The 24555-nt window shown below is 39.1% G+C and overlaps 1 protein-coding gene across 8 annotated transcripts in view; it reads right to left on the bottom strand.

Moving 5' to 3' along the window:
- Nucleotides 1–24291, bottom strand: part of BBS4 (Bardet-Biedl syndrome 4) — a 54513-nt gene extending 30222 nt beyond the window's left edge. For 2 of the 8 annotated variants that reach the window (XR_003912936.1, XM_029950605.1), the window contains exons 1-3: nucleotides 23815–24195; nucleotides 20445–20496; nucleotides 10490–10573 (exon numbers count right to left, since the gene is read on the bottom strand). Coding sequence is in view for 7 of the 8 variants with exons in the window: in XM_029950605.1 (XP_029806465.1) it covers nucleotides 10490–10573; nucleotides 20445–20496; nucleotides 23815–23856 (178 nt within the window). In the remaining variant the exon portion in view is untranslated. Of the gene's footprint in view, nucleotides 1–10489; nucleotides 10574–20444; nucleotides 20497–23814; nucleotides 24201–24255 lie in introns of those variants that run through there. The other 6 variants (XM_029950606.1, XM_029950610.1, XM_029950611.1 and 3 more) reach the window with 6 other exon arrangements.
- Nucleotides 24292–24555: the final 264 nt, after the last annotated feature.

Genomic DNA, 24555 nt, shown 5'->3' with positions numbered 1-24555 from the left:
ATGATTCATGATAAACTATAAAATGAGTTATTATCCTTTTAATTCAAAAGTTTAAAAATAAGGGTAAAAATTAAAAAATTACTTTTCTATGAAAAAAAGAGGATTCACAACAACCTTAGAACAGTCGTAAGGAAGGGGGAGCGAGGAAAGTTAAAAAGGAGACTTCGGCTCATCAGTGCTTTCATTTCTCAAAAATAAATAAATAAATAAAAATCTCTATAGAGTATACATAACTAATTTTTTAGTTTATTAAATCTGGCCAATGAGTACATGGATGTTTGTATTTCTTAATGTATTTTAATATATATTTGAGATATTCCCTTTTAAAAATGTGTAAGAAAGAGAATACAGGAAACAACATGGAAATGGTTTCTAATTATTGGTAATCATTCTGTTCCAGAATGTTAGAAGCTACATCAAGGGAAAAGCTAATACTTATAGGTCCATAATATGACTGGAAGGAAAAGAAGTTTTCCGTGACCGAGTTAATGGTGTCAGAACATAATAATGAAGTAACACTGCTTACTCCTTCCTAAGAACAGGGAATGTCAATGGAATTTCTAAGATAAAATTGTGACAGAAAGTATGGGTATGGATTTATATGGCAAAAGGGATAAAAGATAAAGTGTTCAACAGCAGTACACTCTTCGTCTTCCAACAGCCCACACTCTGACTGGGACTGCCCTTCTTCCGGTCAGCAGGGGCCTATTTGAGATTCTCCGAGGACGTCTGTTTCCTTCCTTCTTTCCTCAAGCTCCTTCAATCGTCAGATCTTAGCCTCTCGTGTTCTGCCTGAGCACTTCCAGAATTAAATCTCCTACATGCAGATTGCCACGTTTAGAGATGGGTGTGGGTGTGGGTGCTCGTGCACACATGTCAAGTGGGTAACGAAATACACCGCCATGAATAGTTCTGGGGCAAGTGGCTTACTGAGTCATCTTGGGCCACGTCTCATTTGTGTGGCCTATTCCTCTGTCACATGCCCCTGAAGGGAAAGAGTGAAAGGAAACTCTGAACCCTCTGAGTTTGAAATATGACTAAGTATCATTGCTTCTACAGCTTTAGGCTATAGACAAAATTCACAAAATGCAAATCTGAGTTTTTCTATTTTTAAAACTTCACAGTAAAAGAAGAGTAATTTTTTCTGTTTTTCCTGATGAATGTAGAAAAAAAAATATTCAATCTGCAAGACAATTTAAGAGCCCAGAGGCCCATGAAATGGAGTCCTAGGGATTAGAAGAAGGGAAGGCACCACCAAATTTGTCTTAAAGGTCATTTCACACTCCTAGAGATACAGTTTGTCTAAAAGCTAAGAGAATTTTAGCTTCTTCAAAGACTTTGGAATTTCACTGCCCCATAATTGTCCTATTACTAGCTTTGTGATCTTGGGAAATATACAGTTTCCTTATCTATAAAATAGAGACTCATTCATTCCTTCAACAAATATTTACTGAGGACCTACCATGTGCCAGGTACAATTTTAGGCACTGACAATTCAAAAATTGACCTCCTGCCTTACTTACGTCAGTGGGAACAAGGCTGCAGGAAGTCAGAGAGTGCTAGTAGAAGGGACAGATAGTAATATAAGTAAGTTTTACAGGAGTGATATTTTTCTACAAAAGCAGAGAAGAGGACAAGGAGTATATGATAAGGGGTTACCCTACCCTTAAATAGGAAGGTCAAGGAATAAAATATCCTCAGAGTTGTGAGGACTGAACAACAATATATATAAAGAGGTTCAAATTCTGGCATATAGTAAGCCCTACAGAGATGTTAGCTGTCATTGCTATTATTTTTATTACCTGCGTTATTAGTTATTTTCAAAGAGGAGGGAATTCTGGATGCCTTAGAGATCCCTAGAGTCTATAAGTCTTGAGTCTACAGTTAGAATTTTATCTTTAAATGTGTAAGTTGAATTTCTTGTATTCCAAACCATTGCTCACTCCAATTCCCCCTACAAACAGGGGCATTGGCTCTTACATGCTTTCGCAAGTATTATGAGAATTACCTATGTGAAAGATCCTCTAAAAAAAGATAGACATGTAAAGGCAAAGTAGAGCCGCCTCTATGTTACAGCAGAGTAAGGTGGTCATCTCTGGTGCTATACTTCAGGAGCCTCTATTACCCAGAGGTCAGGTGGCCGGCTGACTAGATGAAGACAAGGTAACGCTTCTCAGCTGCTGCACAAACAACTCGTTCCCATCTCCGGTTCCCACCCTGCCCCTCCACCATCACTGAGGCAGCAGGGGCGGAAGGCTGGCAACCTGGCAACCAGACTCCTTCGGCCCTTCTCTTCTCCTGCCCCCATTCTACTCTTTTGTGACATCTCTCCTCTTTCTGTCCTCTGTAAGGGCACACCAGACTTCTATCTTAAACAATTACACAACCAAATAAACATGACAATTACAAGAATCCTTCCTCCCTGTAATTTGTCCTAAGTGCCAAAGTCTCTTAGTAATGGCTAACTCAAGTTTTTATCTTAAACTTTGATCAGTGCTAGGGAATAACATCCCAGAAAAATGAAAGCTGAGCAGAAAATTATTGTGCTTTAAATTTTTAGTTGAAAAATCTTCTAAAATAACTAAGACTTTAGTAAGTACATCATAAATGAACCCTTCCTTGGTAAAGGATCTCTTCCTGGATAAGCAGACACATTGCACAGGGTTTTTATATGTAGAATTCCCATCCTAATCCAATACCAGCCTTCTCTGGGACCTAGAGCAAGTTATTTAATTTCTCTGGGCCTCCATTTTTCCCTCTATAATTTTCACCAGAAGACTATGAAAAATCTGAAAGTGGCCAGTCAATAAATGTTAATTTCAGGACATAACAGGACATAACATTTTTCTACCTTAATTTAGGACATCAAAAGATACAAGTCTTCTCCCTAAGTAAGGGAAACAAAAGTAAAAAGAAACTACTGCCCACTACATCAAAATAAAAAAGCTTCTGGACAGCAAAGGAAATTAACAAAACCAAAAGAAAACCTACTGAAGTGGAGAAGATATTTGCAAATGACATATCCAATGGGTCAGTATTCAAAATACTCCAAAGAACTTATATAACTCAACACCAAAGAAATAATCCAATTAAAAAATGGGCATTTCTCCAAAGAAGACATACATGTGGCCAACATTTGAAAAAATACTTAACTTCAGTCATCATCAGGGAAATGCAAATCAAAGCCACAGTGAGATACCACTTCGCACCTGTCAGAATCAACAACACAAAAAACCACAAAACAAGTGCTGGTGAGGATGTGGAGAATCTGGAACCCTCATGTGCTATTCGTGGGAATGAAAACCGGAGCAGCCACTGTGGGAGACAGTATGGAGGTTCCTCCAAAAATTAAAAATAGAACTACCATATGATTCAATAACTGCACTACTGGGTATTTACCCAAAGAATACAAAAAGACTACTTTGAAGAGCTATGCATCTCTATATTTATGGCAGCATTATTTATAATAGCCAAGATATGAAACCAGCCCAAGTGTCCATCAATGGATAAAGAAGATCTGGTATATATACATGCAATGAAATATTACTCAGCCATTTAAAAAAAGATTAAATTTTACCATTTGTAACACAGATGGATCTAAAAAGTATAATGCTAAGTGAAATAAGTCAGTCAGAAAAAGACGAATACCATATTGTTTCACTCATATGTGGAATTTAAGAAAAACCAAGGGGAAAAAAGACAAACCAAAAAATAGACTCTTAACTATGAGAGCAAATGGATGGTATCAAAGGGGGCGGTATGAGGAAATAAGAGAAAAAGGGAAAGGGACTTAAGAATACATTTATCTTGGGATGTCTGGGTGGCTCAGTTGGTTAAGCATCTGACTCTTGATTTTAGCTCAGGTCATGATCTTTTATGAGACAGAACCCCACATCAGGCTCTGCACTGACAGCACAGAGCCCACTTGGGATTCTCTCTCTCCCTCTCTCTGCCCCTCCCCTGCTCACACTCACACACACTCTCTCTCTCTAAATATTTTTAATTTTTTTTAATGTTTACTTTTGGGGCACCTGGGTGGCTCAGTTAGTTAAGCGTCCGACTTCGGCTCAGGTCATGATCTCATGGTTCATAGGTTCAAGTCCTGAGTCAGGCTCTGTGCTGACAGCTAGCTCAGAGCCTGAAGCCTGTCTTCGGATTCTGTGTCTCCCTCTCTCTCTGACCCTCCCCTGCTTATGCTGTTGCTCGCTCTCTCAAAAATAAATAAAAACATTTAAAAAAATATCTTAAAATGTTTATTTTTGAGAGCCAGCCAGTGACAGTGGGAGAAAGGCAGAGAGAAAATGGGACAGAAGACCCAAAGCAGGCTCCACACTGACAGCACAGTGCCTGTTGCAGGGCTCAAACTCACAAACTGCAAGATCATGACCTGAGCCGAAGTCAGACACTTAACCAAATAAGCCAGCGAGGTGCCCCAAGAGTACACTTGTTTTGTTGAGCACTGAGTAATATATGGAATTGTTCAATCACTATAGTTTATACCTGCAATTAACATAACACTATGTTAATTACACTGAAATTAAAAGAAAAGAAAGATGACACATCTTGAAACAAACATAAATGTAAGATTTTTTTACTATCAACCTGAGCTCTGTATTAGTCAAGGTCTAACAGGGTCTAACAAGGGACCATGGAAACCACTTAAGAATTTAGAACAGCAGAACTTCAATGCAGTGAGCAGGTTAAGGAGCACCTGGGTAGATCAGTCAATTAAGCATCCAACTTCAGATCAGGTCATGATTTTGCGGTCCATGAGTTCAAGCCCCAGGTCAGGTTCTGTGCTGTCCTAATAGCTCAGAGCCTGGAGCCTGCTTCAGAGTCTGTGTCTCCCTCTCTCTCTGTCCCTCCCCTGTTCACGCTCTCTCTCTCTCTAAAAAATACATAAACATTAAAAAATAAATTTAAGGGGCGCCTGGGTGGCTCAGTCGGTTAAGCCTCCGGCTTCGGCTCAGGTCAGATCTCACATTCGTGGGTTCGAGCCCCGCGTCGGGCTCTGTGCTGACAGCTAGCTCAGAGCCTGGAGCCTGCTTCCAGTTCTGTGTCTCCTTCTCTCTCTGCCCCTCCCCTTTCATGCTCTGTCTCTCTCAGTATCAAAAAAAAAAAAAAAAAAAATTAAATTTTTTTTAAATAAGCAAAAGTCTTAAAATTTCTTTCGCAAAAGAAATGACCAGTAAGCATATGAAAAAGTGTTCAGCATCACTAGTCATGAGGACAATGTAAATTAAAGTCATAATAAGATACTACAACACATCTACCAGCATGTCTAACATGAAAAAGACTGACAGTACCAAATGTTCAGAAGAATTCAGGGAAACCTGAAAGCTCCTACCTGCTGGTGGGACAGTACAGTCACATAACCACTTTGGCAGTCTCTTATCAAGTTAAGATACACACTTTATGACCCAGCAAGTCCATTCCTTAGGTACTTACTGTAGAGAACTGAAAACTCCTGCCTCCCCCCCGCACACACACACAACGATGTGTAAATAAATGTTCACGGAAGCTTTTATAGGAGTCAAAATCTGGAAACAACACAAATGTTCATCAATAAGAGAATGGGTAAAATATGGCACATTCATTTATATATGGAACATTACATGATACTTTTTAAAATTTTTTTAAAACTACTGATACATTATAGCAACATGGATGAATCTCAAAAATACTATGCTACGGAAAAGATACCAAAAGCTAAATAGTACATATTATAGGATTCCCTCTGTATGAAGCTCAAGCACAGAAAATTAATTTATAGGGACAGAAATCAGAATGGCTCCCTCTAGGGAACTGAAGTGAGGATTGATTGGAAAGGGGCACGAGGAAACTTTCTGGGTGGTGAAAAATTATATATATTTATCAAACTTCAATGGGAGAGCCTGGGTGGCTCAGTTGGTTAAGCATCCAACTCCTGATTTCAGCTCAGGCCATGATCTCATGGGTTCCTTGAGTTTGAGCCCCACATCAGACTCCGTGTACTGACAGTGCAGAGCCTGCTTGGGATTCTTTCTCTCCCTCTCTCTCTGCTTATGTCTCTTTAAACAAACAAACTTTCAAAAAATTCAAAAGCTGGGCACTTAAGATTTGTGGATCTTATTAGACTTCCATTTAAAAGTTAGCATTATTCCTTAAAAAAAAATCAAACAATACCACATGGTCCAGCACCTCCACTCTGAGTAGACACCCGAAAGAAATGAAAGCAGGGAGCCTGTTTCTGCATTTGCTGCTAAGGTGCTTGGTCCTTCCAAGTGGGGTAAAGCCCTCACTTCATCCTGCGAACAGCCTGGCCGCCAGCTGCCAGCCCGACACTTTCACCTGCATCTCCTGGCCCCTCATCCTGCACAGTGATGAAGTGACAGTTATAGAGATAAGATCAATGCTCTCATTAATGCAGCCAAAGTAAGTGCTGACACCTTTCTGACCAGCCTTATGTGTGCAGAAGCTCTGGCGATGGCAACATAGGAGCCTCATCTGCAGTCAAAGGGGGGTGGACCCGCCCCAGCAGGAAACCCTGCCCCTCCACCACTACTGCCTCTGCCGAGCAGGAGTCTGATAACAGGGCTTCGTCTATTTGACTAAACCTCATTTGTACCATATTCAATAAGAAGCTGGACTCGAAGGAAGGAAGGAAAGGAGGGAGGGAGGACATGAAAAAGAAAAGCAGGGTCTCAGACACTTGTCCACCATGCTCACAGCAGTGTTACTGACAACAGCCAGAAGGCGGAAGCGGCTCACATGTAGACCAGCAGCTGGACGGAAAAACAAAATGTGGTAGATACATACAATGGAATATTATTCATCCCTAAAAAGGAATACAATTTCAACATTTGCTACAACATGGATGAACCTTGACACAAATATATAAGCTAAATATAATAAGCCAGACACAAAGGACAAACACTGTATGATTCCACTCATATGAGGTACACCTAGACTAAGCAAATTTATAGAGACAGAAAGTAGAACAGTGTTGGATAAAGAAAATGTGATACACACACACACACACACTCCACAGAGAGAAATATTATTTAGCCATAAAAAAGAAGGAAAGGTCTTCCATTTGCGACATGGATTGACCTTGTAGGTACTGTAAGTCAAATAAAGTCATAGAGGAAGACAAATATTGCATGATCTCAAAGATATGCAAAAACTTAAAAAACTGAACTCACAGAGTACAGATTGGTGGTTATCTCAGGTGGGAGTGGAGGATGGGCAAAAAGCATAAAAGGACTCAAAAGGCACAAACTTTCAGTTATAAGATAAATACGTTCTGGGATGCGATGGACAGCATGGTGACTCAAGTAAACAACAGATCTGAAACTTGCTAAGAGGTGAGAGCCTGAACGTTCTCATCACACACAAACACACACAAAAATTCTGAAATTATATGCGGTGACAGATGGTAACTAAACTTACTGCAGTATCATTCTGCAATATACACATCTATCAAATCCTCATGTTGTATACCTAAAATCAACACAATGTTATATGTCAATTATATTTCAATAAAAATGGAAGGGGCACCTGGGTGGCTCAGTCAGTTGAGCATCTTTTTTTTTTTTAAGTGTTTATTTATTTTTGATAGAGAGACAGCATGAGCTGGGGAAGGGCAGAGAGAGGGGGAGACACAGACTGAGAAGCAGGCTCCAGGTTCTGAGCTGTCAGCACAGAGCCCAACGCGGGGCTCAAACTCACAAACCGCGAGATCATGACCTGAGCCGAAGTTGGACACTTAACTGATGAGCCATCCAGGTGCCCGGAGCACCTCTTAATTTTGGCTCAGGTTGTGCACCCAGGGTAGTGGGATAGAGCTCTGCACTGAGCATGGAACCTGGCTGGAGATATCCCCCTTTCCTCCCACCCCCCCTCCCCCCTCCCCTCTACTAGTGTTCTTGCTCTCTCTCTAAAATAAAATAAATAAAATAAAACTGGGAAAAAAGAAAAGGAAAAGGAAAGTAGAATGGTGGTTGCCAGGTGCTGGGGGAGGGAGTAATGGGGAGTTATTGTTTAATGGGTATAAAGTTTCAGTTTGAGAAGATGGAAAAGTTTGGAGATGGATGGTGGTGACAGGTGCAGAACAATGTGAATGTACTTAATGCCACAAAAGTGTACATTTAAAAATGGTTAAAATGATAAATTTTATGTTCTATACATTTTACCACAATATAAAAGAGGCCAATGCTCTGCTCGATTGAATCAGCACAATGGTAGGGCAAAAGCCAGATTACAGTAGACTAAGAAACAGAGTTGAATACACGGAGACAATTAAGATGAACTATCCCTACAAAAAGCAAAAAGCAAATCAATAAAATGCATGCACTGTTCCAGTAGAGACAGTGACGTGAGATACTGTCAGTGAAAGATGCTGTGAGAGCAATTCCATGCGGAATGTAAACCAGACAACATCGAAGTTACTTCTAATTCTGTAACTCTCTATACACAAGAACTAAAACACAGAAAAACGGAGAGGTGTTAATGAAGTCAAAAGCATGTATCTACTGGGGGCACCTGGGTGGCCCAGTCAGTTGAGTGTCCAACTTTGGCTCAAGTCATGATCTCACAATTTGTGGGTTCAAGCCTTGCATTGGCCTCTGTGCTGACAACCTGGAGCCTGGAGCCTGCTTCAGATTCTGTGTCTCCCTCTCTACCTCTCCCCTGCTTGCACTCTGACTCTCTCTCTTAAAATAAATAAATAAACAAACAATAAAAAACCATTTTAAGCATGTATCTATGAAATCATTACTGAGAACCAAATATGCCGATAGTAATTAGTCCACAGATGAAATTATTATATATAGTATAGGAAATGACCTATTTCCAGATTATCTATAACATTCCCAACCTCCACAACCTTTAAATTCTTAAGAATTACTGACACCTTAAAAATACTCTATGGAAGCAACCCAAATATCCATCAATAAATAAACTGATAAACAAAATGTGGTAATATACACACAGTGGAATATTATTCAGCCTTAAAAGGGAATGAAACTCTGGACAACATGGATGAACCTTGAGAACAATATGCTAAGTGATATAAGAAAGACACAAACAGGCAAATACTGAATGATTTTGCTTACATGAAATACCTAGAAGGGGCAAATTCAGAGACAGAAAATAGAACAGAGGTTACCAAGGGTTAGAAGTGAGGGGGAATTGGAGAGTTATTATTTAATGGGTACACAGTTTCTATTTGGGGTGATGAAAAAGGTATTGAAATAGATAGTGATAGTTGTACAACATAGTGAATATAATTAATGCCACCGATTGTACACTTAAAAATGGTTACATGTATCTTGCCACAATAAAAAAAAAATTCTATTAAAAAAAGACTCTGAAAGCAAACCTCAAGTTGAGATCAAGTTTCTCACAAGTAAATATATTCCTTCAGGTGGTAGACAAAACTCATCCTGGGCTACAGCCACCCCGAAATGGAAAAGGTCTCCAATGGAGTTTCCTTTAAGAAAGGAAATATACCCATGAAGCAAATCAATCCACTCACCTCAGTGATGGATAAGGTCAACTGAAAGCCAGAAGAAAGTCACCTGAGGTCATTCATAGGGAGAAATGAAGAGGACCTGAGTAGCCCCATGTAGGGTGTTATTTTCTCAGAACCATCAAGTAATTCTGATAAACAATTCCAAATAAGAAGTTGCTTGTTCTTGAAAAAGTCCATATATAACTGGACAAAAATCCCAAACAGGAAGCTGTTTACCCCTTTCACAGTTGGCACTCACTACCCTCAAGACTAGAGTCAGACCAGGACACGAGCCTCTCGGGCTGACGGGTGTGGTCGGGGGGACGACATCCACACCCAGACACAGAGCTTCTCTGTCGAAATGCCTTCAACTACTGCTTGTTCAGATGAAGTCTTTCTGCTTGGTAATCCAACTTCTGTGTGCATTCCTTGTATGGTCAAGTGACTAACGTCCTACCTTCCTTCTCCTTTCAAGTGTCGTACTATTTATTTAACCAGAGCAGTGGTTCTCAACTGGGAACAATCTTGCACCCCAGAGACATATGGCAACTTCTGGAGATGTTCAGCTGTCACACCAACCCCAGCCAGAGGCTGGGGACGCTGCCAGCACAGATCTACAACACACGGAGCTGCTCCCACAATAAGGAATTCATCGTGCCCCAATGTCAGTACCGCCAAGGCTGAGAATATCTGAACTACAGGCTAATAAGACATCTAAGGACTTCACAGTGAAATGTGAAGGCTTTTTGTTCAAAATACTACTTTAAATTTTTACTACTTAAAATGCATTAAATCTTAAGATTGGTATTTTTCCTGTTTTCTTTATACTTTCTTATACTTTCCAAACTTCTATGATGGAAACTTATATTGATTTTCTCATCAGAAAATCATAAACTTGTATTTTAAAATAAAAACCAGTATCCTTTCCTTTTTCTTTCATAGTCTATTTGCCCACAATTTTCCTTCGGGTAGGCTCTGTGTAATTTTGCTACTCACATTTTCTATTCTTCATTGCTCTGAATCTGGAGTAGGAGTGGCCAAAAGTTGAGTTTACTGTACCATCTTTACTGGCAGCCCAATCTGATATCAGAATTCAAGAGAAAATACTGAGTCATATTAAACCAAGTTTTATACAAAACAAACAATTTTCTGATATCCTATTCTTCACAATCATTTCACAAACCTGTACAATGTAAAATGTGTGATTCAGATACTTACACTATATAAAAGGTTTTTATCATAAAAGGCAAAGAAAAGTAAAAGGGAAGTAATCCGTAGCAGCACTACAAGCAGAGTCAGAACAGACCCAAAGAGAACAACGGAGATGGAACAGATGACAGAAACAGAAGCAAAGTCATAGCAGCTGATTTCTAAAACACAGGGCCGGAGGGAGGAGTCCGGGCTCTGCAACCGGCACTGATCACCCAGGACTCAAAATTCACTCCCGATCAGCAGCTTAGATTAAGCTAATCATTGGTAATCCTATCTCGCTTGTCCAAGACTGGCAGCCCTATCAGTCTGGTCCAATGAAGAGAGTATTCCTAAGCTCTGGGGAAAGAAGGCCTTTCTTATTTTTAAAGGAGAACCATGGGAAGCCAGACCGTATCTCTGGCATTGGAAAAGTGGATCCTGAATACCACTGGCAGCTTTAATTTCAGGAAAAAGCAGGCACTGCACAGCAGAGTGGAGAGGCAGAAAGAATTTAGGACTTCGTATGTCACTGAACTGCTAGACCCAAGTTAACCGAAAAAGCTCCTTATTGTTTAAGCCTCTCTGAACCGGATTTTCTGTTATTCACTGCTGAAAGCAACTCAGGTAAAACGAGGTCTGAAAAAGATGAACACATCTCTCTTACAATCTTGTATTACACATTTCTTACTATTATCTTGTGTACATCATAAAAATAACATGGAGAGATATGATGTAGGTACTCCATGTTAATAGTAAAAATATAGTCATGCTGTGGAGTAACTTGGCAGAATATTAAGATTTTAACGTGCATACTTTTTTCCTCAGATGTCCATTATACCAAATAGTGAAAACTTAAAAAACAATTTAAATTTTACCGAAGGGAAAGAAACTGTAATATATCTGTACTATGAACTAGGATATTTAAGAATAATGAAGTGATCTTGACCTACTAACATGGAAAGCCCTCCAAGATATATCAACCTAGCAAAAAATATGATAGTTACCATTAATATAAAACACATGATAGTGGGGCGCCTGGGTAGCTCAGTCAGTTAAGCATCCGACTTCGGCTCAGGTGATGATCTCACGGTCCATGAGTTCAAGCCCCGCATCAGGCTCTGTGCTGACAGCTCAGAGCCTGGAACTTGCTTTGGATTCTGTGTACTGCCCCACCCCCCCACCTCTGTCCCTCTCCTGCTTGCACTGTCTCTCTCTCCCTCTCAAAAATAAACAGAAAAAAAAAATTTTTTTTTAAAAACACATGATAGTAACCTGTATACTTACATTGCTAAACACATAAACACATATACACATATACTGTTTAAAAGTTTAAATAAAGCACAAATTGAAAATGATTACCATTGGACTAGATGATGATTTAAGGAGTATTTTAGCTTTCTTGAAAGGTTCAAACATTTTACACTAAGAATAGATTCGGGGCACCTGGGTGGCTCAGTTAAATGTCCAACTCTTGATTTCAGCTCAAGTCATGATCTCATGGTTCGTGAGTTCGAGCACTGCATCAGAATCCTGCTTGGGATTCTCCCTCTCTTCTCTCTCTGCCCCTTCCCCACTCACACATGCTGTTCTCTCTCTCTCTCTCAAGTAAACCTTTAAAAAATTTTTAAAAACCTTAAATAAAATCTTGAGAGTACATGGCTGGCTCAGGTGGTAGAGATGGAACTCTTGATTTTGGGGTCATGAGTTCAAGGCCCACAATGAGTGTAGAGCTTACTTAAAAAATAATCAAAATATTGAAAATTAGGAAAAATACATCCTACAGAAATCTTAAAAATAAAGGAACAATAAAAAAAACCCACATGTTCACAATTCTTATAATTATGGTTATTAATTCACCATATTTCTTCGTAATCTTCTTATATGTCCACTTTGAGATATTTATCTACAGACAATTTTAAATCCTGCCTTTTTTTTTTTTTTTTAACTGAGTACTTATTTTTGATAGAGAGCACCAGCAGTGGGAGGGCAAGAGATCTGAAGCAGGCTCTGTGCTGACAGCAGAGGTCCCCATGCAGGGCTCAAATCCATGCACTGTGAGATCATGACCTGAGCCAAAGCTGGACACCTAATCAAGTGAGCCAGTTGGGTGCCCCTAAATCCTGCTGTTTTAAAATAATTTTTTTAATGTTTTATTTATTTTTGAGACAGAGACAGAATGTGAGTGGGTGATGGGCAGAGAGAGAGGGAGACACAGAATCCAAAGCAGGCTCCAGGCTCTGAGCTGCCAGCAGAGAGACCGACGCAGGGCCCAAACCCACAGACGGGACCATAAGATCAAGATCTGAGCTGAAATCAGACACCCAGCCAACTGGGTTACCCGGGCGCCCCTAAATCCTGCTTTTTAAAAATGAAAATTAATTTAAATTGCTGATTAGTATTTATTTGCATGAATAATCACTTAGCTTTGTTTTATGGCTGAATGTGTAAGTTGTTTCCAATAAATCACTAGTATGAATCCTGTGATGAATACTTCTGAAATGAACTATCTTGGGGCGCCTGGGTGGCTCAGTCAGTTAAGCCTCCAACTTCGGCTCAGGTCATGATCTCATGGTCGTGGGTTCGAGCCCTGCGTCGGGCTCTGTGCTGACGGCTAGCTCAGAGTCTGGAGCCTGCTTCGGATTCTGGTCTCCCCCTCTCTCTGCCCCTCCCCACTCATGCTCTGTCTCTCTCTGTATCAAAAAAAAATTTAAAAAAAATTTAAAAAAATGAAATGAACTATCTTTGCTTTATAAAAATCATATATATGTTGAGAATACTTTATTTGAACAGAGCCTTAGATACGAAGTACTAAGTTAAATAATATGAACTTTTTAAAAAAAGTTTATTTATTTTGACAAAGAATGACAACTTGCACCAGCAGGGGAGGGGCAAGAGAGAGGGAGAGGCAGAATCCCAGGCAAGTTCCGCTCAGTTCAAAGCCTAACAAGGAGCTCAGTCTCATGAAGGTGAGATCATGACCTGAGATGATCAAGAGTCAGACATTTAACTGACCGAGCAAACCAGGCGCCCCTGAACTTTTAAAGTTCCTGGTATTTATTGACAAACTTTTACTCAAATGTATTGTGTCAAATCATTCTACCATATTTCTCTGCATACAAGAGTGCCCAGATGATTTTTAAATATAAATAACTTACTCATCACTCTTGTTTTCTACACCCTACTGAAGAGGAAAAAGAGGATGATACTTACTAAAACTTTATCTCCAAAATTAAATAAACAGTAAACTCTTGATTCTTTTAAATCTTTCTTTTCAGACTAGAGAGAAAAGAATGTTGAAAAAGTCTTGGCTTTTTTTAAACTAAGTGGTGCTAAATAAGGTTCTTTGAATCAAATTTTTTAATAAAATCCTGAAATAACAAAGAAAACATCTCTTAAAGGAAAAAAAAAAAGACAAGAATCAATCACTATTAAAATAGGCCTAACATTGGGGCACATGGGTGGCTCAGTCGGTTGAGGGTCCAGCTTCAGCTCAGGTCATGATCTCACAGTCCATGAGTTCGAGCCATACAGCAGCCCTGATGTTGTCAGCCTATCAGCACAGAGCCCACAAAGGATCCTCTGTTCCCCTCTCTCTCTGCCCCTCCCCCATTGTGCATGCTCGCTCGCGCGCGCTCTCTCTCTCTCTCTCTCTCAAAAAAATAAAAGATTTAAAAACAATTTATAGGGGCACCTGAGTGACTCAGTTGGTTAAACAGAGGACTCTTGATTTCAGCTCAGGTCATTATCTTGCAGTTCATGAGATCAAGCCTTGCACTAGGCTCTGTGCTGACAGTGCAAGGAGCCGCCCTCTGATTCTCACTCTCTGCCCTAACCCCGCTCACACTTGCTCTCCCTCAAAATGAACTTTAAAAAAAAATCTTTATGAAAACCAAAATTTATAAAATAGGCTTAACCTCAACAAATAAAGACAACTCAATGTAGAAATGGGCAGAGCATTTGAATAGACAGTTCTACAATGAACATGTACAAATGACCAATAAGAACGTGAAAAGAGATGGCCAACAGCCTTCATCATTAGGGAAATAGAAATCACAACTACAATGAGATCTTACTTCATATCCACTAGGATAGCTATTTTTAAAAGAATAAAAAAGCAGCAGCAGAAAATAACAGTGTTAGCAAGGACGTGGAGAAACCAGAGCCTCTGCACATGCGGCTGCTATGGAAGACAGTGTGGCATTTCCTCAGAAAACTAACCACAGAATTACCATATGATGCAGTAATTCCATTCCTAGATATATACGCAAAAGGAATGAAAGCAGGGACTCAAACAGAAGTTTGTGCCCCAATGTTCATTACAGCATTTATTCACAACAGCCAAAAGTTAGAAACAACCTGTGTCCATTAAGAGATAGAATGGATAAACAAAATGTGAGATACACATACAATAGACTGTTACTCAGCCTTAAAAATAATGAAATTCTGGGGGCACCTGGGTGGCTCAGTTGGTTGAGCGTCTTGACTTTGACTCAGGTCATGATCTCATAGCTCATGAGTTCAAGGCCTACATCGGGTGCTGTGCTGACAGCTCAGAGCCTGGAGCCTGCTTCAGATTCTGTGTCTCCCTCACTCTCTGCCCCTCACCCACTCACACTCTGTCTCTCTGTCTCTCTCAAAAAAATAAATAAATGTTTAAAAAAAAAAAAAGAAGAAGAACTAGGTAACCTGTTTAGCCTCATCTCTATTAAAGAAATTGAATTTGTTGTTGAAAACATTTCTACAAAGAAAACTCCAGGCCCACAGGGCTTTACAGAAACATTCCAACAAATGTTTAAGGATGAAATTAGTGGGGCGTCTGGGTGGCTCAGTCGGTTAAGCCTCCGGCTTCGGCAAAGGTCAGATCTCACGTTCGTGGGTTCGAGCCCCGCATCAGGCTCCGTGCTAACAGCTAGCTCAGAGCCTGGAGCCTGCTTCCAGCTCTGTGTCTCCTTCTCTCTCTGCCCCTCCCCCTCTCATGCTCTGTCTCTCTCTGTATTAAAAATAAATAAAACATTAAAAAAAAAAAGTGGGATGAAATTAGTCCATTCTCAGAAACTCTTCCAGAAAATAAAAAAGGAGAAACTATTTCCCCAAATCATTAATAGGTATAAGGAACATTCATACTTTGTAGAAGGAAATACAAACCTACTTTGGAAAACAGTTTGGCAATTTCTAATAAGACTAAACATATACTTATAAAGCTATCCAGCAATTCCACTCCAAAGCACTTGACAAGTGAAATAAAAACACGTTCACACAAAACCCTCTCGGCAAATGTTTATAGCAGCCATATTTGGTTTTTGGTTTTGGGGTTCTTGGAGTTTTTTGGGGGTTCCCTCTACCCCCACAGCTGTATCTGTAAAAGCCAAAAACTCAAATGTCCTTCAATTGGTAAATGGATGAATGAACTGCAGTATAAACATACAATTAAATACTACTCAATAAAAAGAAACTCAGACACACAACAACATGGATAAATCTCAAAAACATTATACTACATGAAAAAATCCATTCAAAAGGTTACATAATGTATGATTCATTTAAATGACATTCTGGAAGAGACAGAACTATAAGAAGAAAACAATCAACGACTACTAGCAATTGGAAGTAGAAGGTGGAAAATTCACCAACATATACCACGTTCTTTACTACAAAGTCAAGGTGAATTTTTGCTGGTGATTAAGCTGTTCTATATCTTTTTTCCCCCTGTTCTTTCCTCAAATGTTTATTTATTTATTTTGAGAGAGAGAAAGAGAGAGCACAAGCAGGGGAAGGGAGAGAGAGAGAATCTCAAGCAAGCTCCGCACCATCTGCGCAGAGCCCCATGCCGGGCTTGATCCCACAAACTACAAGTTCATGACCTGAGCTGAAATCAAGAGTAGAATGTTCAACTTACTGAGCCACTCAGACACCCCTAGCTGTTTCTAGATCTTGATTGTGATGGTGGTGGTGGTCATGTGACTAAGTTCATTTGTCAAAACTCCCAGAACTTTATACTTAAAGAAAAAGGTCAATTTGACTGTAGGTAAACTCTACTTTACCATGCAAACACTAGTCAAAGCAAAACTATAATGAGCTCTAATATCCTCAAAATCATCAGGCAAAGTTGACTTCAAAGAAAGAATATTATAGAGAATAAAAGAGGGACATTACATAATGACAAAAGAGTCAATTCACTCTTCTGAATGAACTGAGTGAATTTTGAATTAATCCTAAATGTATATACATCTAACAACAGACCTTCAACCAAACACACAAAGGAAAGATCTTGAAGTAGAAAGAGACAAACCCATAATTACAGGTGCATAATTCAACATCCTTCTCCCATTACGGGTATCAGTCTCTTCTTTGTAAGGATATTAGTATCTGTATCAGTAAGTACACAGAAGAACATCACTATCAAACAACTTCACATAACTGACATTTATAGACTATTCCATCCAGTAAGAGAATACACATTCTTTTCAAGGTACATGGAATATTCACCAACACAGACCATATTCTTAAAACAAACCATATAAAGTATGGTCTTTAACCATAATTAGAATTAAACTAGAAACAAATAAGGAAAAAAACCTTGGAAAATCCTCAAATACATGGAAATTAATCAATACTTTTCTTAAATGTGCGTGGGTTGGAGGACAACACAAAACCTGAGAACATTTAGAATTGTATAAAAGTTAAAACATAACATTTGAAATATGTATGAACCAGTTAAACACTGCTTAGAGGGAAATGTAAAGTATTAAAGGCTTATAACATAAAAGAAGAAAAATCTCAAATGGATGATCTAAGTTTCTACTGCAAAAAGAAACAAGAAACTGCAAATTAAACAGAGTATTAGATAAGAAATTGACGAAATTGAAACAGAAAAGCAGTAGAGAAAATAAAATCAAAATCTGGTTCTTTGAAAAGATCAATAAAATGGATAAACCTCTAGCCAAACTGATCAAGAAAAAAATGATAATGGACACAAATCATCAAAATCAGGAACAGAGGGAATATCACTACACATTTTACAGGCATTAAAAGGAAACTATAGAATTACTGACTTTTATGCCAATAAATTTGATAACTGAGATGAAATGGATAAACTGTTTTGAAAGAAAAGCGGTACCAAAGCTCTCCCTAAAGAAATATGTATAGCCTGAATAGGCCACATCTGTTAAAGAAATTAAGTTTATAGTTAAAATACCTTCCAACAAAGAAAAACCCAGACCTCGATTACTTCACTGTCATACTCTAGCAAACATTTAAGAAAGACCTAACACCAATTCTACACAAAATCTTCCAGGAAATAGAAGAGGGAAGAGTCCCAACTTGTTTTGAGGCCACATTACCCTGATACTTAAAAAAAAAAAAAAAAAGAAAAAAGAAAAAAACTATAGTCCAACATCCCTCATTAACAAACAAAAAAATTCTTTTTTTGTAAATTTTTTAAATGTTTATTTATTTTTGAGGGGGGGAGAGGGAGGGAGGGAGAGAGGGAAAGAGAGAGAGAGAGAGAGAGAGAGAGAAGAGAGGTGGAGGGGAAGAGAGTAGGAGACACAGAATCCGAAACAGGCTCCAAGCTCCACGCTGTCAGCACAGAGCCTGACGCAGGGCTTGAACTCACAAACTGTGAGATCATGACCTGGGCTGAAGTTGGATGCTTACCCGACTGAGCCACCCAAGTGCCCCCAAATGTAAAAATTCTTAACAAAGATTAGCAAATTGAATCCAACAACATATAAAAAGGTTAATTCACCATGACCATGTGGAGTGTATCCCAGGAATTCAAAGGTTGGTACCAACATTCCAAAATTCAATCAATGTAGTTCACCATATTGACAAAATAATATTTGGGGTTGTGGAAGCTGGAAATTAAGGGCAGGTTAAGAGGTTATACCCTCAATATTTTAGGTGCCTGTGTCACCACTTTGCACAATTCCAAAAGTATCATTTATATTGTAGTCACTGTATTCTATATAAACGATACTCCTGAAATTATAAAATACAGTGGTATTACAAATGTGTAAAAAAGTTGCCCAAAAGGCAATGCAACTTTGAGCTGGACTAAAAGAAATAAAAGATCCAGGTGAAGAGATTTTTACCTTCCAGATATTCCACCTGGCCCTGTTCATACCTGAAATATTCTATTTAGTCCTAAACTTTATATTTCCAAGGGGACCAATGACTTTCACCAGAGAACCAAAGCAATAACGGCAAAGGAGTTCTAGATATTTCACATAAAAAGAGCTGAAGAAACTGGAATGCATACACTACACTTCAATAATCTGCTTTTATTCTATATGCCCTAAAGACTGTCAATTCCTAAGGGCAGAATCTATGCCCTATCTTTGTATTTCAGATACCTATCACTGGTCCTGGAACTGAGTAAGTACTCCTCAAGAACAGGAAAAACTAAACTTTAGTAATAGAAACCAGAAAGTGGGGAGAAAGGATTGGAAGGGGCATTATAGCACTGTGACTTTTTATAGCATAGCGTGCCAAATGTGCCTCACTGCCCCATAGTTATCAACTTTGTATCTCCTTGGCCTGAATTGGCCGTGTGTCAACTTTTGATTGGTATATACTAATTACCGCTCTCCTGGCCGGAAGTCAGTCAAACCATGGAGTTTGACTCTGGAGGAAGCATGGAAAGAACACCGGAGAGACCATCACAATACCTACTAGCCCCACCTATCAGCCAAATCACCCCAGCGATTAAACAAAGTGACAGACATCACAGCAAAATGACTCTCATGTCCAGAAATGATGTAAAAAAGCATTTAGCAACTATGTTAGATATTAGAATTAGAATAAACACTTAAATTTCACAAATAATCTAAATTACAAATGTAACTGCCCTTTCAACGAAAGATGTATTCCTGAAAAACTCTTTGAAAACAAATTCTGAAGGCAATCGTATTTTCCAACAACTTGTATCATAATTTCAAAGAGGAACAGAAATGCCCCAAGTAAACTAAACAATATTTTGGTAAAATGAACTTTAAAAATCTTAGCAGACAACAGGGAAATGCTTTTTGCAAAAGGATGTACTGCCTGGTAACTATAACTCATAATGCAGATAAGAACCACACACATGACCTTGGGCAAGTCATGCCCCTTCCACTCAGCTTTGGGTTCCTCAGCTAGAAAATAATAAATAAATGAGTAAATAATAAAATAGATGGTCTCTTCCGCTAAATAAAAAGACTGGGTATTTTCTAATGCCCAATGAATTTGTTAGGAATTAGATATGTTTATTAGACATGAAAGAATATCCAATATAGTTAACTACAATCTGATGTAAACCTTCCTAAGACTAGAAGTTAATAAAGGAATTCTGTTCCTCTAAATAAAATATATCTCTATCAGATTTTCAAATGCAGCTCTTTAATATATATATATCTATCTATCTCTATATATATCCTTACCTTATCTTCAATTTTTATAAAACCTCATACTTATTTGACATACATATGAGATTATGTGAGGCCTGAGAGGTACTCTAGGAACTTTACAGTGGTTTTTCCACAAGCAGAAAATTAATAATTAATATACACTTACATAATAATAAATCCCCAGTTAACACATTTTACAGGCAGAAGCAATCCCATAATATCTAACAATTCTGTAAAATAAAAGCTAGATATGGCAGAATAGACTACTACTGCTATCCCCCAAAACTCACATTTTTAAAAGCTCTAATGCCTAGAGAACAAAGAATCAATAGAAAATCTGTGCAAATACACATACAATAAAACTGCGCACTGACCTTTTTTCAGTCGGGGTTTCCGAGATTCAGCAGATACAGGAAACGGAGTTCTCTGAAAAGAAAGAAGTCTGTATTAAAGCACCACCATAAATCTTGCTAACTTAAAGAAAGCATTCATATAACCATAATCAGTAGCTCTCCAATCATGCAATTAATCCATTAACTACATACAGGTACAAAGAATTATTTTTAATGTAGCTTAAAAACAAATGTCAAGTCATAACTTTTGCTATCCAAACTATTAATAACATATAATGCATATTTAGAATATATATTTATGTGTAACGTATAATTATAATGCATAAAATGTGCACAAATAAATATACTAAGCTCTGGACACTACATATTAGCATTATACCTATTGTCATACAGCTTAGCAGTCAAACCAAAATAGTAATAACTTTAACAAAAGGAAGTTTATGCAGTTATGTATACAGAAACTGCCTAGCACTCAATTCTAGGAGGGAGGGTTTTTTTTCTTTTTAAGTGACATTATTGAATATAAAAATACTATCTTATATCATAACTTTGCAGAAAATCTTCAGATGGATTTTTCTTCTACTTACCTCCTATATTATATATGATATGGTAAGATATAAGAAAAAACAATGGCTGAAAATTTCTAGAAGTAATGTGAGATACTAATCTTTAGATTCACAATGCTCAACCAATCTTGACCAGGTTAAATGAAAATAAATCCACGCTTGTATACATCACAAGGACCTGCACCAGAGACAATAAGAAGTTGGTTTTTTTCTTAATTTTTTAATGTTTTTAATTTGTTTTTTGAGAGACCGCGAGAGAGAGTGCGAGCAGGGGAGGGTCAGAGAGAGAGGGAGGCACAGAATCCCAAGTGGGCTCCAGGCTCTGAGCTAGCTGTCAGCACAGAGCCCGATGCGGGGCTCGAACCCACAAACCGTGAGATCATGACCTGAGCCAAAGTCTGACGCTCAACCGACTGAGGCACCCAGGCGCCCCAATAAGTTTTTAAAAGCAACCACCAGACGAGATCAGGCACGTTCAGGGTGCTATGACCATAGACTAAAAGCAACCACCAGAGGAAAAAAGTATCAGGAAATAATCTAAACAGAAAAAAAAATTAGATTGACAGCTGATGTCTCAACAATTAAAAATGGGAAATAATATCACATAAAGACATTATAAGAAAAATCACTCCCTTGTTTCAGGTGCCTAAGTAAAATGCATGTTAATCTAAACACAAAGTCAGCAAACAATGGCCCACAGATCAAACAAATTCAGCCCATTTTTATATGGCCCACAAACTAAGAATGTTTTTTACATTCTTAATAGTTTTTAATTTTTTGATATCTTGTAACTTCTGAAAATAACAAAATTCAAATTTAAGTGGCTATAAACAAAATTTTATCAGAATACAGTCGCATGCACATGTTTACATATGGTCTATGGATGCTTCCACACTGTAATTGCATAACTGAGTTACCTGAGACAGAGCTTGGCCCACAAAGCCCAAAACATTTATTACCGGCCCTTTACAAAAAGTGTTTGCCAATACAGATCTAAACTCTTATACCTCAAAATTAATCTTTGGGGTGCCTGTTTGGCTCAATCAGAAGAGCATGTGACTCTTGATCTCAGGGTCATGAGTTTGAGTCCCATATTGGGTATAGAGATTACTAAACTAAATAAATAAACCTAAAAAAATACTCTCAAGAACAATGGCAAATAAGGAAACTTTCGGAGAAATAAAATTTGAGAGTTTCAGACTCATTAAATAAACTTTAAGGGCAGCCTGGCTGGTTCAGTGTGTAGAGCATGTGACTCTTGGTCTTGGGGTTGTAAGCCTGAGCCCCATGTTGTGTGTAGAAATTACTTTAAAAAAACTCAAAACCTTAGAAAAAAATTTCTTTTATAATTTTAAGAAAAAGGAAAACAACCCCAGAATGAAGAAGTGGAATGGGCAAAAGGATTGGTTAAATATGGAAGTGATCTAACATCTACATCCATATTCCTCAGAAGGGAAGTGTCAGATGTCATCTATTATCCTGTTAATGGGCATTCACCTTGTTTCCAGTATTTTGCTACTGTAAACAATACTGCAATGAACACCCGAGTACTTTATGCTTTTGTTTTGTTTTTATTTCAATGGGTTACAGGTCTGTTGGTTGAGTGAGTGAGACTGCTGGGCCCTTTTAATTTTATTACAACATACCAGACCATTTCCAAAAAGGTCAGAAATTCAAATTTTCATGCATGAAAAGATGAAATTAGTACCAACATAACACTGCTAGCAATAAACTTGACTATAATGAAAATAATCAGTTAACTTCAGGCTAAAATGCTAACGTCATATTGAAATAAAACAGCCATTCTCTTTAAAACACTAATAAGATTCTAAAATTCTAAATTCTAAAATGACAGACATCTAGTTCATATTCTGCTTATGAACACCTATCTCTCTGCCTGCCAGGAGCCCTGGAGAATAAGCTCTATCTGTAGCAGTGTTGTGTTATAATTATACCTTACATTCAAGATTATGTACGTGAGGGACACCTGGTGGCTCAGTCAGTTAAGCTTCCAACTTCGGTTTAGGTCATGATCTCACATGAGTTCAAGCTCCTGAGTTCAAGCCCAACGTTGGGCCCTGTGCTGACAGCTCTGAGCCTGGAGCCTACTTCAGTCTCTCTGACTCCCTCTCACTCCCTCCCTCTCTCTCTCAAAAGTAAATATTTTGGAAAAGAAAAAAAAAAGACTATGTAGGTGAAGTATTTCCTTTGCTATGTTTCTAATATTTAAAACCTAGTAACACTAATCATGCTATTAAATTTTAATTTTAATTTGTAGCTTAACAAAAGTCTTTGCCTTGGACCCCGTTCTCTGTATTGAGTTGTACGATTACACTAAAAATAATTTGACTTCTCTGGAAATGAGAAGGGAACAGAAATCAAGCCCCTCTCCGCCCTCATAGATAGCACTGGTCTTGCTTCTCAACTGCCAAAACTAAGCTGTAAAACAGTCAGCCAAAACCTGTTATGTCTGTCTCCTATGTTTTCCGGGGCGTTTTTCAAAGGGCAATAAATTAAAAAACAAAAAACAAAAAACAAAAAACCACCTAAAGTCATTCCAACCAATGCGAAGACCATGCTTTGAAACCCAACGCTAAAACAACGTAGACAAGGTTTCACACTTAGAAATTTACAGACATTAGGTCCAATTATAAACAAACACCTCGCAAACAACTACCACTGGGAGATCCCGCATTCAGCTGGGCTACTTTGTATGAACAGCTCTGTGGAGTTTAATCAAGGCCCTAACTCAAGCTGCAGCTGAATCCCAAATCCGCACCTTTCCTAAACGTAATCACAACAGAGAAAACATGGTCCCGACACACCGGCAGAAGGCAGTGACGCGGAAAGCTTCCAAGCTTTGTCATATTCAATTCCTAATCCAGGGGATTAACACAAATGGTCGCTGCTCAAACGGTAGTGCTTCCTTTCCAAACCTCGTGAGTCACAGAAGATGGGAATAGCAAAAGCGCCGTTTCTGATGAAAATCTCCCTTCTCCGTCCAGCACACCCCAAAACGGACTACAATCCTAACGCAGACCCAGCGCTGCAAAGAATTCAGTCTCGCCACCAGGTGGACCAGTTCCCGTGAGAGAGGCCGTATCGCCCCGCGCAGCCCGAGCAGCTCCAGAGCCGGCTCCGCACCTCCCCAGGGGCAGCTGCGTGGGACACCGGTCGCCCATAAGCCTGTGTCGCCGCTCGGCTCCGCCCGGCCCGGCCCGGCCCCGCCTGGCGGCGGGGACCCTAAGTAGAATCTCTGCGCTCACCGTCAGGAGTCTCTCCTCGGCCATCTTGGCTCCGCCCACCACTTCCCGGCCGGAAGTTGGCTGTCTCCCAGACAACCAGGCAAACGGAAATGGTAGGACTCGAAGAGCTGGGAGGGGCCTGAGCCGAATGGGAAATAGATCCTGGGACGGAACGTTTCGCGTTAGGATCGTCTTCAGGAAAACTAGGAAGGGTCGGGTCCAAACCCTGAAGGCTTGGCTCTGAGGGACCGGGCGAGGGAATGCACAGGCAGTTCTTTTCATCTGGGGCAACCCCACCCCCACCCCCACGCCGTAGCCTTG

The sequence above is a fragment of the Suricata suricatta genome, chromosome 9 (genome assembly GCF_006229205.1).
Source record: "Suricata suricatta isolate VVHF042 chromosome 9, meerkat_22Aug2017_6uvM2_HiC, whole genome shotgun sequence".
In the NCBI taxonomy this organism is placed as follows: domain Eukaryota; kingdom Metazoa; phylum Chordata; class Mammalia; order Carnivora; family Herpestidae; genus Suricata; species Suricata suricatta.
Note: the sequence above shows the minus strand (reverse complement) of the source record. Positions and strands in the feature narration are given on the sequence as shown.